Here is a 15,888-nt window from a genome sequence, read left to right as displayed (position 1 = left end):
ACACTCCTCTTGGCTCTCCATCCTCCACTGCCTCACTCCGCAGTTTCCCAACCTCCGGGTGTTTGTCCCGGCTCGCGCCTTACTCATTCCTCCTGGACCCTCCTCCGTCACCAGCGACGCCGTGCACCTTGCCAGTCCTCCTAACACATCCGGGCCGAGCGCAGTACAGCGGACCGAGAAGGCACCTCCGCGGAGCGGAGAGGGAAGCCTCCCTCGCACGCGATGCGCCCCCCCCCCCGCCTCCCCGAGGCCCACCCCCGCGGCTCCCCCACCCCTCCCCGGGCCCCGCGGCCCTCCCCGCCCCGCCGGCCACAGGCGCTGGCTGGCGGGGGATGTGCGGAGCCCCGCGAAGCCGCGCCGCCCGCCTCCGAGCCGTTGGTGATTTCCTCCCGGGGCTCCGTTCGCCCTCCCCCTCAGGCCGCCCTCGCGCCGCCGCCCTCCCGCCTCCGCGGGGCCGCGCCAGGGGCCGGCGGGCGGGGGAAGCGCCGAGGCCGCGGCCGCGCCGGCCCCGCTCCCCCGCGCGGCCCCGCCGCCCCCGCCCGCGCCCCCGGGGCCCCGGGGCCCTCACCCGCGACAGGGTGAGGTCGGTCATGAGCTGCTCGAAGGCCCGCGTCTCCTCGGCCTGCCGCTGCGTGTGCAGCGCGATCTTCTCACTGAACTTCCGCGGGTTGGCGCTGCCGGAGCCCGGCGAGGCGGCCATGGCGCGGGCCCGGGGCCCGGCGGGAGGGGGAGACGGAGGGCGCGGGGCCTGCGCCTCGGCCCGCGCGTCCGTCCGCAGGCCGCCCGAGCCGCCGCCCGAAGGCCCGTCCTCCGGCGCGACCCGGCAGAGGAGCCGCCGCGGCCCCACAGCCAGCGAGCGGCCGGGAGCGCGCCGAGGTCCGCCCCCGCGCGGCCGGCCCCGCCCTCGCCGCGGCCCGCCCGCCGCCCCGCCGCCCCGCCGCCCCGCCGCCCCGCCGCCCGAGGGCTGCAGCCGGCGCTCCCGGCCGGGCCCGGGCCCGCGGCGCGCGGCGCCCCGGAGCGAACCCCGTCTGCAAAGCACACCCGCGCCGACGCGTGCGAGCAGCGGCGTGACTGGCGGGCTGCAGCGCGGGGGGTGGGCGGGAGGGGGGCATCCTGGCCTCGGGGATTACGATTTGGGAACCGGCTTCCAGCACCCTTTGCCCCCCCCCCCACCCCGGTTCGGCCGCTTGGCCTCCCTCCTGCCCGCCGCCGCCCCCCCCTCCGAGGGGGTGGGGGTGGGGAGAGACGACTGGGCGCCCGAAGCCCGAGCGTTCCCTCCAGCGGCTCCGGCGCCGCGGGGCCTACGCCCGCCCTCGGTGGGCTCCGCTCGCGGTCCCCCCGGGCGCGCGCAGGGACAGCCACCAACTCCGCACCTCAGTTTGTAAAACCACCTGGCGACGTGCGCACCCTGGTGCCGCCGTCCCCGCCCGCGTGCAAACTCCGCGCCCCTCTTCCAGGTTCCCTCCGAGTCTCCCCGCCCCCAGCCAGGTGCCGGCCTCCCCGCTGTCCCCGCTCTTCTGCCGTCCAGCAGCTGCTCTCCCGCGACGTCGCCCTGCAGAATACGGGCAGCGCTGAGCGGGGCTGTGTTTTGTAAATTAGTCAACACTGGAGACACGCGGACGAGTACAGAAAATAGTTTTGACGACACCCACGCCCCCCACTCGAGATTAAACCTAAAACACTCTGCTCCACTTGCTTGGTATTTATTAAAGAAAGATAAATTTAGACCTAACTAAAGCCCCACCCTTATTCTTTCTCTTTCCTCCCTAGTCGCTGTTGTGCGTATCGTTCTACTCATGTTTTTATAGTTTTATTACGTATGATACGTGAATCTGCCAACTGCACGGAGTACCAACTTCTGTTTTTTAATTTTACAAAAATGACATCATGCTGAATAGTCTTTTGCAACCTTTGTCGTTTCCTATTATGTTTTTGAGATTCGTTTATGATTTGACTGCTGTGTAGTAGTATTTCATTGTTTTTCACGTGTCTCAGAGCATATAGCTGGATTGCTTAGAATTTTTAGGATGAGACTATATCTCTGCTAGCTAGAGTTTAGCTTGTTTTGTTATGATTGGCTTAATTTTAATTATAACTGAATTCTTCTGTTTTATTTTGTGGTATTTACCATACTTTTTCTTATTACTTTCTGCTTTCCTGTTAATGTTGTCTGGGTTCAGTTTCAGAGAACAGAATTCATTCTGGAAACTTTAAGTACAAAAGGATTTACCCTAGGGTATAAAATGGCTTAAGGATTTCTCTGGAGGGTGAGGATTCTAGGTTGGACATTCAGGAGTGACTTTGGGAGCCACTTTGAGACTTTGAGAGCAGAACCAGGCCACCAGAAGAGCCACTGCCCCTTCTGAAATCTGGAAGCTACTTACTGAATTGGAAAGCTGTCCGTACAGCTGCCAGCTTCTGAACCTGTACAGCTATTGTGATGATAAGACTCCGCTGCAGAGAAATCAGACACCTCCCCGGCTGTCCTCACAAACAGAAACAGCACACACCCAGACCCTGCTTCACTTTCGCCTTACAAACCAAATCAGAGAGAAAATCTGATCGGAAGAGCCAAAATGGCATCCAGAATCCCAGCTTTCGAAATACAGCAAGGCACAGTTGGACGTCGGAATGGGCATTGAACTAATTCCACAATGTTCATCCACCGATTCACCAAGGCAGTTGTCCACCATAGCTCCCTTTTATTGCCCTGAATGACTGGTTTTTATTTCCATATTTCTCCTATCTGATTTGGAAGATATCCTATTCCATTTCTATCCTTATTATGGTTAGCCTGATCATTTTTAATCCCTTAATCAAATAAATACACGTGAGTTGTTTAGCAATAGTTTAACAAGGCCCATAATTTTAAAAAGAAGCAATTCCCAATTCCCACTGGAAATAAATTTGTCCTGCTGTTTTGTGATTTTTGTTTTCAGTTTTAGATATTAAGTATTTATTTTGTTATGGAAAAGGATGCCCTGGCTATTTTGTATCCTCAACAAAAATATGATCTTCCCTGCTCCCATTCTTTCAATGTGGTTATATGATCATTTTTGGTAAGTCACTAAGTGCTTACATAGTGTACTATAGTTCCATTTTTATACAGTTGCGGGGGGGGGGGTAATCACGGCCTCTGCTTTTTATTTGCTTCCATTTCTATCAACCCATTGCAAACTCTTTCCCAAACTCTCCAACAGAGCAGTGGAAGACATCACTGTGTGTGTGAATGGTCAGCTGGGGGGGAACTTCTCTCCTGGAGTACTTCGATCTCTTGTTCCGCCCGGACTGCTTGCTCTACGGGCCTACTGAGTGCTGTCGTGCTGGCCCTGTCCTCACCTCCATCCCGTCATCCCCCGTCCTCTGACCTGCTTCCTACACCCCGGGTTGTGGTCTGCTTCACATCCTCCTTCATTTTAGTGGAGAACATTCTCCCATAGTTTCCTGAGGGGGGGAGAAAAAGAGTACAGAAAAGATAAAATCCTTGCAACCGAGTGTGTGTGTGTTCATTTTACTCTCATATTTGATTGACAGTTTGGCTACGAATAGTCTGGTTCGCGGGAAGTCTTGTTCACTTAGATCTCTGAATGTATTGCTTCACTGTTTTCTCGCTTCTCAGGTTGCTTTTGAGAAGGCCACTCACATTCTGTTTTCTTTGTGGCTGACCTGGTTTTTGAGGGCCGGTATTGTTTGTTTATTTTTGTTTTGTCTCCCTCCCCATTCTCTGCAGGCTTAGTGTGCTGATGTTTTATGATGATGTGCCTTGGTGTGGAGCTTTCGTTGTCCGCTGTGCAGGGCGGCGATACGTGTGCAGAAACCGGACACCTCACCCTTCAGTTCTGAAAACCTGTCTTATTGTTTGGGAATTTTCACTTACTTTGCTCTCTCTTTCTGGAATATCTACCAGTCAGCTAACAGATCTTCTACAATGCTCTTCCAATTTTCTTCTATTTTCTATTTCTTTTCATCTCGTTGTTGTTGTTCTGTCTCCTGATACAGTTTCTCAACTTTATCCTCTGACCCTTCTATTCAACTTTTATTTCTGTGATTATCTTTTTAATGTCTAAGAGCTTTTTCCTGGTTTCTGAATGTTTCTTTTCTCAACGTTTTTATTTTTTTATTTATTTTTTTTTATTTTTTGGGACAGAGAGAGACAGAGCATGAACGGGGGAGGGACAGAGAGAGAGGGAGACACAGAATCGGAAACAGGCTCCAGGCTCTGAGCCATCAGCCCAGAGCCTGACGCGGGGCTCGAACTCACGGACCGTGAGATCGTGACCTGGCTGAAGTCGGACGCTTAACCGACTGCGCCACCCAGGCGCCCCTGAATGTTTCTTTTCTAACAGCATCCTGTACTCATTTCATAGACGTGCTATTAATTACAGGTTGTTTCTGCTTTTACATTTTCTTCTGCTCCTTACATTGTCTGCCTCCGCCTTGTCGGAGGTCAGTTTTTTAGTTTGTTCGTTTAGATCTCCATCGAGAGGCTTTCCCCAAATCTCTGGTGATCCTTTACTCTAAATTCATAATTTAGAGATGCTAAATATGTATAATTCCTTGTTTCTGGAAATAAAAATGTTTTAAAATATGTATTTTTAAGTATTCTGTAGCAGAGATTGCTAGTTATCTCCCAATGCTCAGTCTCCCCTGCTTCCTTTATTAAAAGAAACCCTCACCTTTAGCTGGGCACAGCTTCACCCAACTAAAGCCAGTTAAAGACTACATTTCCCACTCTCCCCTGCAAATAGGTGTGGACACGTGATTATGTTCCACCCAATAGGGTGGCCCTAGCAAATAGGTGTGGTCATGTGATTATGTTTCACCCAATAGAGGGTGAGCAGAAGTAATACAGGCAACTTTCTCTAGCAGTTACTTGACAAAAGGAGAGTGGCTTTCCACTTCTCACTGGCTGGAATATGGTTGCAGTTAACTACAATGGGAGGAGCTATCTTAGACCATTAGATAAAAACTATGTGTTGAGAATGACAGAACAATGGTAGCAAAGGGACCTGGGACCCCAGCACTGTGGAACCACAATTATTAGCTCTGGACGGCTTCTAGAGCATTATGTGACTGAAAGATAAGCATCAATTTTGTTTAAAGCCTTGTTATTTTGGCCTTTGTCACAGGAATCAAACCAGGACCAGTTATATTTAAATGAAAAAAATTCGTCTAAACATATCAACATATGGTTAACAATGGTTGGTTTTGGGGATGTAGAGACTACTGGGAAAATTATCTTCTGATTTACACATTTATTTCTCTCTCCTTTTTTTTGTTTATTTTTGAGAGAGAGAGAAAGCAGGGAGGGGCACAGAGAGGAGTGAGAGAATCCCAAGCAGGCCCCGTGCTGTCAGCACACAGCCCGATTTGGGGCTTGAACTCATGAACCATGAGATCATGACCTGAGTCAAAATCAAGAGTCAGATGCTTAACTGACTGAGCCACTCAGACACCCCTGTTCTACACATTTCTAAATGATATGCATTTTTAAATATTTTTTAATGGTTATTTTTATTTTTGAGAGACACAGAGCATGAACGGGGGAGGGACAGAGAGAGAGGGAGACCCAGAATCCGAAGCAGGCTCCAGGCTCCGAGCTGTCAGCACAGAGCCTGCCGCAGGGCTCGAACTCACAAACCATGAGATCATGACCCGAGCTGAAGTCGGACGCTCAACCGACTGAGCCACCCAGGTGCCCCTAAATGATATGCATTTTTAAAAAGAAGTATGTATTTCTATTAACATCAGGAAAAAATAAAAAAGAACGAATGCCATTTAGTTTTAAACAACTGACTGTGAGCTCTGTGTGCATGTGCCGGGCTTCTTGACTTGTGAATTCGCTGTAGGGTATTGAGAGAAACCCAGAGTTTTCGTTGCTTGTCCCCCAGATTACAGTATCCCTAGGATCGGTTTTGTCTTGTTTTGTTTTGTCTTACACACTCAGTTTCTCCCACCTGAGGAATCTTCCACTCTACCCTCCAGGACAATAAGCCTGGTTGCTGCATTCTGAGCGCCAAGTGGGAAAAAAGACCTAAGTGTCTCACCATTTGATGTGGCTTGCTCTTTACCCATTTTCAGATGGCACCTGACTCCCAGCTTTTTCTTTGCCTTACCCAAAGTTCAGACTCTCTTTGGCTCAGTTTCCCTAGAAGTATAACCTCCTGTCCACAGTCACGGAGGAAAGGAGTCATCACTTAGCTTTGAGCAATCAGGGAGGGGATCTGGGCGTCTAATTACTCCTTGCACATGCTTTCAAGCAATATTTGTGTTTTCAGTCCTGTCCCTCCCCTCCTCTAGTGCCTCTGGTCCACTCTCTGAGATTCTTTGATGTAAATCATGACTCTCAGGCATTTGGTTTCAGCTGTCTTTGTTCCCCTTTGTCACTTACAACTGATGTATGTGTGATGGGCCATGGCCAGGTCTTCCAGCAGAAAGCCCCTACCTGGACAAAAGTGCAAAGCTAAGGCACAGGCAAGGAGAGGGGGCATAAGTTGGACACCCCAAGAATTTCAAGACCTGGGGGTGCCTGGCTGGCTCAGTCAGTTAGGCATCTGACTTCAGCTCAGGTCATGACCTTGCAGTTCATGAGTTCGAGCCCCCTCATTGGGCTCTGTGCTGACAGCTCAGAGCCTGGGGCCTGCTTCAGATCCTGTGTCTTTCTCTCTGTCCCTCCTCTGCTCATGCTCTCTGTCTCTGTCTCAAAATAAATAAATAAACCTAAAAAAAAAAAAGTAATTTCAAGACCTGAACCTGGACCCAGAATCAGGACCTAGACGGTGTGTGCCGCCGTAAGCCAAGTTGCTTCCGGATGCTCACGTGGCTGCTCCAGCAGAAGTGGAATTACAAACCTGGGAGCTTTATTTTGAAGCTCCTCAGGCCTGCTGACCACAGCCACCACCCCCCTGGGCATCTCCCTATGAAGAACAGAAGGAAAACACTGGGAATTCACAGTCATTAAGATGTCTCCTTTGTCTAAGTCAGGCATCAGCAGACTTCTCGTTGCAGAGGGCCAGACAGTAAGTATTGTAAGTTTTGCAGACCATAGGGTCTTATCTCCTTGGAACTATTCACCTTTGCCATTGAAGCAGGAAAGCAGCCATAAACCACACATAAATAAATTCACAGGGCAGGATTCCAATGAAACTTCATTTATAAAAATAGAGAGTGGGACAGATTTGGCCCATTGACTGTAGATTGCTGAACCTGGTCTAAGTTATTCTGATACCTTTTCATGTTTGATGAAGTTTGTAAGAGAATTGCTCAGGATTTATGGTATCAGTTATTTGAAGGTTCAGAACTTTGAAGACTTTAAAAAAAAGTCTTCTGGCTTCTTTTGGTGCCAGGGCTGGTGCTGTTAGCTTCATTTCTCTTCCTTTGTAGATAATCTTTCTCTTCGTCTTGGTTACTTTATAGTTTTGTTACAAGATGCTGAGTTGTGGATTTTGTTTTATTTATCTTGTTTAGAACTCAATATATTTCGGTCTGAAGACCTGTATAAGGATTAGATTTTGCTCTAACAGAAAATCCCCCAAAAAGTGACTTTAAACAGAATGAAAGATTATTTCTCTCCCATGTAGAACTCAAGGTATTATTAGGGCACTGGCCTGACCCAGTCAGTAGAGCATGTGACCCTTGATCTTGAGGTTGCAAGTTCAAGCCCCACATTGGGCATGGAGCTCACTTAAGAAAAGAAAAGAAAAGAAAAGAAAAGAAAAGAAAAGAAAAGAAAAGAAAAGAAAAGAAAAGAAAAGAAAAGAAAAGAAAAAAGAAAAGAAGGAAAGAAAGAAAGAAAAACGAAAGGAAGGAAGGAAGTCAAGGTATTTACCTTATTGCTTTGCCAACTTCATGGTGCAAGATGGTGGCACCAACATTCTAAGAACAAGATAGAGGAACGTGAGAATGGGGAAAAGGGCATATGCACTGTGTCTCTTGAGGCAGGTTCTCAGAGGCTGCTACATTAATGTCTTTTTATATCCATCCCATTGAACAGAACTTACGTGGCCACACCTAAATACAAGAAAGCCATTTGCCCAGCTAAAAATCAGGAATCTATTATAATGGAACAGTGGATCTCAAACTAGCATTCATCAGAATCACTGAAGAGCTTATTAAAACACAGATTCCTGAGCCCCACTTTTGAATGTATGATTCAGTAGATCTTGGATAGGGCTGAGAATGTGCATTTCTAACAAGCTATCAGGTGATGCTGATGCTGCCTGCTCTGGGACCTCACTCCAAGGACCATAGCATTAGATGAGGGGAGAACATATACTGAAGAACAACTGGAAGACTCTGCTACACACCTTTCAAATGTTCTAGAAATTTTTCTAAAAATCTCTTCAAACACTGCTTCTTCTCTATATTCTCTATTCTTTCCCTCTCGAAGTTCAGTTAGATGTATATCAAACTTTCTCATTCTATTTTTCGTATCTTTTTACCTCCCTTTCATATTTTCCCACTCTATTTCTGTGCTACATTCTGGGTAATTTCCTTAGATCTATCTTCCACTTTATTAACTCCTCTCTTCAGCTCTGTCTAACCTGCTGCTTAACCTGTCTATTGAGTTTTATCTTCTTTAAGAACTATGTTTTCCCATCTAATCTTTTCAAATCTGGCTGATCTTTATTTAGAGTCCATTCTTTTCTTATTTTTTATTCCTGCTTTCATGCCTTTATACTAGTTTTATATTCTCTTTCAGCATGTAGTTCTATTAGCACCAGTGTGGGGACCTCTGATTCTATTTGTTGTATCCACTCGCTCTTGCTTATGATGAATTGTTTCCTAAAGTTTTTAGCTATGCTTTCATCTTTAGGGGGCTTTATTTTTTTCCTGTGGGAATCCTGGGGAGTGGGGATATGACTGAAATGTAGTTTTGCTTTGTTTCATGAGCTATAGGAGAATCAGTTACTAGACATGGGAATTTCATTACATGGATACTATAAATGCAGACCCTGAGCCCATATAGATCCAAGTTTTTGGTTTCTTAAGGGGATTGTTTTCCCCTGGAGCCCAGCCAGAAATAGCCAAACTTCTTTGTTAACTTTGCCAGTGGATAGATTTCACTCTTTTGGGCTGAAATTTTACCCTGCTTACAAGCTAATGCAGTAATGTTACTGTTTCATGGATTCTGACAGCAGGCATGAGATTCCTGAGTGAGAGACACCACACAGCAAGCAGCATGAGCATCATTTTTGTGTCAATTCCCCTTACCCATCAAGTCCCACTGGGGTGATGCACATACCGTGGGTTCTGTTACAATAGAACGAGCCTGTTCTTTGTGCCGGAAGAAGGCATTACTTGATCTCTCAGAGTTGCTTGCTGCAAACACATCCCTGAGAAATGCCCAGTAAATAAGGACCAGAGGTCTGCATTTGTGGCATGACCAACCAGAATGTCCGAGAATGCTCAGGAAGATTGCTTCTCCCAACACACCTGAGGACCTGAGGGTCCTGGCTTGGGACTCTCTGGGCATTAAAAACCGAAACTCCCATTTTCACAGCCAAGAAGATCCTAAGGTGATGTGATAACTAAATGTCATGTGAAGTCCTGGATCAGAAAAAGGATAATAGGCAAAAACTGGGGAAATCTGAATAAAGTGTGGATTTTTTTTAAAACTCGAAACTCCTAGATTGCTGGAAGAGATAACCACATGCTTACTATTTTAGTCACTTGAGAATTTTCTTTTCTTGTGAGTTCAAGTATGCATTACAGATTTTGTTATGTTTTACCCAGTATTTCTAGGTATGTTACTGTTTTCCGTCTGCCTTTGTCTATGACTTTGTTGGAACCCAGGTGTCTGTTTAAAATTTATATTCCTATATCCCATCCCCAGAGATTATGACTTTTACAGACTGGACTGTAGCCCAGGATTCTGCCTTTGTAACAAATGATTCTGTTACAGGTGGTTTGGGGGTCAAACCTTAAGAAATGCTGCCGTTAAGAATGGAATCATAGGATGGGTCCGAGAATTAATATGGTCTGTAGTTTTCAGATTGAGAGCATTCAACTTCTTAATTTGGCAAACATTCCCTCCAATCTTCTATTGCAGAGACCAGAGCGGCAGATGCCCCTTCCCAGCCTCCCTCATCTGGGGGGTCAGCAACATGTCCAGTTTGGTTATTGAGACGTAAGGGCAAACCTCGTGGAAAGCTTATAGGTAAACTTCGGGTTTTCAGATACTAGGAACACATTTAGCCACGGCTAACCCCTTTTTCCATATACTTTGAACACAGAGGTGATGCCTGGAGCTCTGGAGCCGTCTTGCAACCACGGAAAGAGAAAGCATAAGAACAAATTCAGCATTCAGAAAGACAAAAAACAACTTTGCCATTGTTGGATCGCTTAACCAGCACCTAGTTTTCCTCTGGATTCATGTGAAATAAATTTGTTGAAATCACTAGACGTCAGCTTTCCTTTCTTGCAGCCAAAATCATTCCTGATGCACGTAAAGATCCTCATTTCTTTAAAACTTTTTATATTTTACACAATTTCAGATTTATAAAAAAGTTGCAGGGGCGCCTGGGTGGCTCACTCGGTGAGGCATCCGACTCTTGGCTTCAGCTCAGGTGGTGATCTCATGGTTAATGGGTTTGAGCCCCACATCAGGCTCTGCACTGTCAGCGCAGAGCCTGCTTGGGATTCTCTCTCTCCCTCTCTTTGCCCCCTCCCCTGCTCATGCGTGATCTCTCTCTCAAAATAAATAAACTTTTTTTTTTTTTTAAGTTGCAATAGGGGCATCTGGGTGGCTCAGTCAATTGAGCGTCCGACTTTGGCTCAGGTCATGATCTCATGGCCCGTGAGTTCGAGCCCCACATCAGGCTCTGTGTGGACAGCCCAGAGCCTGGAGCCTGCTTTGGATTCTGCGACTCCCTCTCTCTCTGCCCCTCTCCTGCTCATGCCTCTATCTCTCCCTCTCTCAAAAATGAACAAACATTATAAAAAAAAAAAAGAAAGAAAGAAAGAAATTGCAATAAAATAAAGAATTCTTAGGGTGCCCGCTGGCTCAGTCAGTAGAGCATGCGACTCTTGGTCTTGGGGTTGTGAGCTTGAGCCCCATCTTGGCTGCAGAGATTACTTAATAAAATTAAAAAAAACTCACATATTCTTTACCCAGATCCTCTAAGTATTTTTCTGCACTTACTTTGTCATTTCTTTCTCTCTCTATAGTTTTTTCTAAACCATTTGAGAGTAAGTTGGTATGTGCCCCTTTATCCCTAAATACTTCACTGTTTATTTCACAAAAACAAGGATATTCTCTTACATAATCACAGTGTCATTATCAAAATCAGGAAATTGACATCGATATAGTACTGTTATCTAATCTACAGATGTTATTGGAATGCTTACCAACTACCCACTAATATTCCTTTTTATAAGTTTATTTATTTTTTAAAGTTTATTTATTTATGTGGGGGGGGGAGAGAGAATCCCAATCAGACCCCACATTGTCAGCACCGAGCCAGATATGGGGCTCGAAGCTGAAACCAAGAGTCAGATGCTTAATTGACTGAGCCACCCAGGTTCCCCTCCCAGTAATATTCTTTATGGCAAATGGAAATCTAAGATCATTCCCTATATTCAGTTATGTTTCTTGGCATCCTTCATCTGGAACAGTTGTTCAATTTTTGTGTCTTTCATGACTTTGGAAATTTTTGAAGTGACGAGTCCATTATTGTGTAGAATGTCCGTTAATTAGGGTTCATCTTGTATGTTCTCATGGTTTGTTTCAGATTATGCATTTTTGGCAGGAATACCACAGGGACAATGTTGTGTTCTTCTCAATTTGTCCATCAGGAGGCAGATGATGTCAAGTTGTCCCATTACTGATGTTAAGCTTGGATCATTTGATGAAGGTGGGGTCTGCCAGTTTCCTCCACTGTCAAGTTTCTAATTTTTCCCTCTGTAATCAATAAGACTCTTGAAGGGAGAGACTTTGAGAATAGATAACTACCTCACTATCCAACTTGCACCCACTAGTTTTAGCCTCCATTGATGATTCTTGCCCTTTCCCTATTTGTTTATCTCAGAATGGGCTCATGAATTCTTACTTTACCCAATAGGATATGATCCATTACTGTTACTATTTTTGTACTTAAATTATCCCAGATTTGACCTTCAAGCTGGCTTCTGTGTCCTTTTAACATGTCCCCATCCATTTTTTAGTTGTCGTTGTTTTTCTTCTGGACACAGCCAGATGATCTAGGCTTATCTAGCACTTCTCTGCTCAGCCCCAGAATCAGCCATTTTTCCAGGGAATATCAGTTTCTTTTCATGGAAACAGGTGTTTGGGCACCAGCTCTGTTTTCCAAAGCTCATTCTTTCTTAGCTGGCTTTTTTATAAGAGGAGTGACCCTTCAACTCCTATCGCGTCATCCTTTCTATTATGTGTCTGTTCAACACCTTCCTCCAGATTTTTCCTTCACCCTCCAGATCTCTGCGTCTGGAATTGGGAATGTGTTTCTCCAGAGGCAAAGGCCAGTGGCTATGAATAAGTACAATCTTTCTCAAGTACACATGCTTACATACTCATATCAGAGTTATTTCCTAGACAATTTGGGGCAAAATAGAGAATCAATATGTACAATTTAAGGCCAACGATGTTTAAGCAATAATTTTACCAAACTTGAGATGTAGAATGGAATCTAAAACTCCTTAGCAAACGTGAGATACAAATGCACGTCTTTGCTTTTTTGTTTCCTAAGTAATATTTAATAGTTCTTAAAAGCTTAGCGTTTCAGAGTGTGGCCCAAGGAACACGAGTTTCACAGAAGTTTCCTGCAACGTAAGGGGTCGGATTGCGATGTCAAATACATTGCGGGGAGCTCGGTAACAAGAAGTTAAGCAGGTTTCCCGTGGTTTTGATATGCCGACGTCCGTTGTGACTTGCCCGCCCGGTGGGATGATGGAACACAGTGCTTCCCCATTCCCCGACACTCCTGATGGTGAAGAACTCAGGCGGAGGGCTGCCTGGCCCCGTCCCACAGGGTTCATGTGCCCAACAGCCAGTAAGTCACCTCTACCTCCTAACTATCCCCAGAATTCGCTCACATCTGTCCATACTAACGCTCATTATCCAATTCAGGCCACCCAATCTCTCGCTGATTGAGGCCTTAATTGGTCCACTTGTGTATCAGGGTTCCAGCAGGAAACAGATGGCACATGCAAACTGGTAATTTGGAGAAAAGTTAATAAAGACAGCGGGCAGGGTTTAGGGATCAGGCTCCCCTGCTGCTATTTAGAGCAGGAACCATTAGCACTCTGTGCCCTAAGGGCCCTGGGGAGGGATTGCTTACTGCCGAGGGCAGAGGGTGGGTGTTTGGCCTTTGGTAGGGAGAGGCAGGCCCTGGTGGTAACCCAGAACAAGTCCTAACTAACCCTGCCTTCCCCCAGACCTCCAGTCTCCTTGGGATGCCCGCTGTGGGCCAAACACAAGCAGAAGCTGGAGGGAAACAGTGCCCCAGACCATGTGGCCAGCTTCCCAGGGCACAGAGGAAAGTGAGGGTGGAGAGTGGGTCTGCAGGGCCACACGAAACATACCTCGCCCACGCTGTCTTGAGTCTTACCTCCTTATCCCCATTCCTCCTCCGTGGGTCTCAAGTCAACATCTGAATATTTCTCATTCTTCTTAAAATCCATAACTACTCCCAATTATTCCTGGAATAAGATTGGTGGTTTAGTCCTAGCTCATTAGAACTGAGGTCAGCCTCTCTTCCAAAGTCTACGTTCAGTGACCAGTGTCAACAAGCTTGAAATCAGTGACGGGGAAGCACTGACCCCACGGAATTGGCAAATGCTACTAATCAGGGCATTAATTTTTCCCTTTCAGAAGGCTGTATATATATAAAAAGCGTTTTATTTAAAAACTTGTTATGAACTCAGGAAATGTTCTCTTTTTTTAAAGTTTATTTATTTTGAGAGAGAGAGAGAGAGAGAGAGAGAGAGAGGGAGCGCGCACACGTGCCAGGGGGAGACAAACAGGGAGACAGGGACAGAGAGAGAATCCCAGGCAAGCTGTGCAGTGTCAGTACAGAGCCTGAGGCCGGGCGGAACTCACGACCAGGAGAGATCATGACCTTGAGATCTCGGACCTGAGCCGAAACCAAGAGCTGGATGCATAACCAACTGAGCCACCCAGGTGCCCCAGGAAATGTTCTGTTAAAAGTAACTACTTCAGGGGCACTTGGGTGGCTCAGTTGGTTAAGGTCCAACTTTGGCTCAGGTCACGATCTCGTGGTTCACAAGTTTGAGCCCCAAGTTGGGCTCTGTGCTGACAGCTCAGAGCCTGGAGCCTACTTCGGGTTCTCTGTCTCCCTTTCTGCCCCTCCCCTGCTCACGCTCTCTCTCTCTCTCTCTTTCAAAAATAAACACTAAAATTTTTTTTTAAAATAAAAAAATTAATTACTTCATTGGAGCACCGGGCTGGCTTAGTTGGTAGCACATGCAATTCTTGTTCTCACAATCGTGAGTTCAAGCCCCACGTTGAACAGAGAGATTATTCAAACAAAACTACTTCATTGAAAAAGCTTAGAAACAACGGCAACCTAAGAGCCATAAGCCTTCCCAGCACGAAGACCGTATTCCTTACTTTTGTTTCCCACTAAAAGTTGCCAGGGCTCCCTGGAGAAACGGTTGATTCCAGGTCTGTGGTAAGAAAAACAAGATGAAAGTGAAACATATCCCAGAAAGCAAGGAGCTACCAAAGGCTACTGGGGTCATGCCAAAAGTGACAACAATCGCCGTCACCGTGAAGTTACTTCCACCGGCAAAGGAGACAATTTGAGCATTTAAAAAACAAACGAACAGGGGCACCTGGGTGGCTCAGTCGGTTGAGCGTCCAGCTGAGGCTCAGGTCATGATCTCGCAGTCCATGAGTTCAAGCCCCGCATCGGGCTCTGTGCTGACAGCTCAGAGCCTAGAACCTGCTTTGGATTCTGTCTCCCTCTCTCTCTGCCCCTCCCCCACTCATGCTCTGTCTCTCTCTCTCTCTCTCTGTCTGTCAAAAATAAACATTAAAACAAACAAAAAACCTACAGTGGATTGAAAGACATCAAATCTATAAAAACTCGGGGCACCTGGGAGGCTCAGTTGGTTGGGCATCCGTCATGGTTTCATGGGTTCAAACCCCGCGTCGGGCTCCACACTACTTTGGATTCTCTGTCTCCCTCTCTCTCTGCCCCTCCCCGATTTGCACTGTCTCTGTCACTCTCAAAATAAATAAACATAAAAATAATCTTATGAAAACTCCAGGAGTCATAAAGACTTTAAAAATACAAAAAAAAAAAAGACAAAAAACCCAACAACCCAAAAAACCTTCAGCAGTCATCTTCGGAAGGTGCCAGGGGAAACCAGTAAATAAAGAGAGAGAAACAAGTATTTTTCATCTTTTCCTGTATGAATATTCCTCAAGGTAACCAAATAGTTGATGACAGGAAATTATTTTTAGAAGAATTCTGACTGATAAATGAAGAAGGAATGACAGATTGGGAATATCACCATTTTGCAACCCCCAGTAAAATAAGAAATCTAGGCCATCATTATCAGTGGCTGCTGAATCCATGGGTATGTGATGAAAAGCTGATGGGAAAGTTATTTAAAAAAATATGTCAAATGGGCAACTTTGAACCCACTGACCAGTCTTTATTTACATCATGAAAAGGTAAGTCGGTGGTGTGATGTAATAAAAACTCTGAAATATTCTTGCCAAAACGTTGAAACTGAGTGAGGTCCACAAAGATATAAGAAATCCAGATTGTATAAATTCTACAGGAGCAACATCAACTAAACTATAAGATTTTAAAAAAGAGAGCGAGTGGGGCGCCTGGGGGGCTCAGTGGGTTAAGTGTCCGACTTCAGCTCAGGTCAAGATCTCACGGTTCGTGGGTTCGA

At 46.3% G+C, this 15,888-nt stretch overlaps 1 protein-coding gene across 1 annotated transcript in view; it reads right to left on the bottom strand.

Moving 5' to 3' along the window:
• CRTC3 (CREB regulated transcription coactivator 3) overlaps window positions 1–772 on the bottom strand; it is a 102,890-nt gene extending 102,118 nt beyond the window's left edge. The window contains 1 exon segment of the mRNA XM_042988004.1: window positions 569–772. Coding sequence (XP_042843938.1) covers window positions 569–700 — 132 coding nt within the window. The 5' untranslated portion in view covers window positions 701–772.
• Window positions 773–15,888: the final 15,116 nt, after the last annotated feature.

Source organism: Panthera tigris, chromosome B3, assembly GCF_018350195.1.
Source record: "Panthera tigris isolate Pti1 chromosome B3, P.tigris_Pti1_mat1.1, whole genome shotgun sequence".
Classification (NCBI taxonomy): Eukaryota; Metazoa; Chordata; class Mammalia; order Carnivora; family Felidae; genus Panthera; species Panthera tigris.
This window is presented reverse-complemented; position numbering and strand designations above follow the sequence as displayed.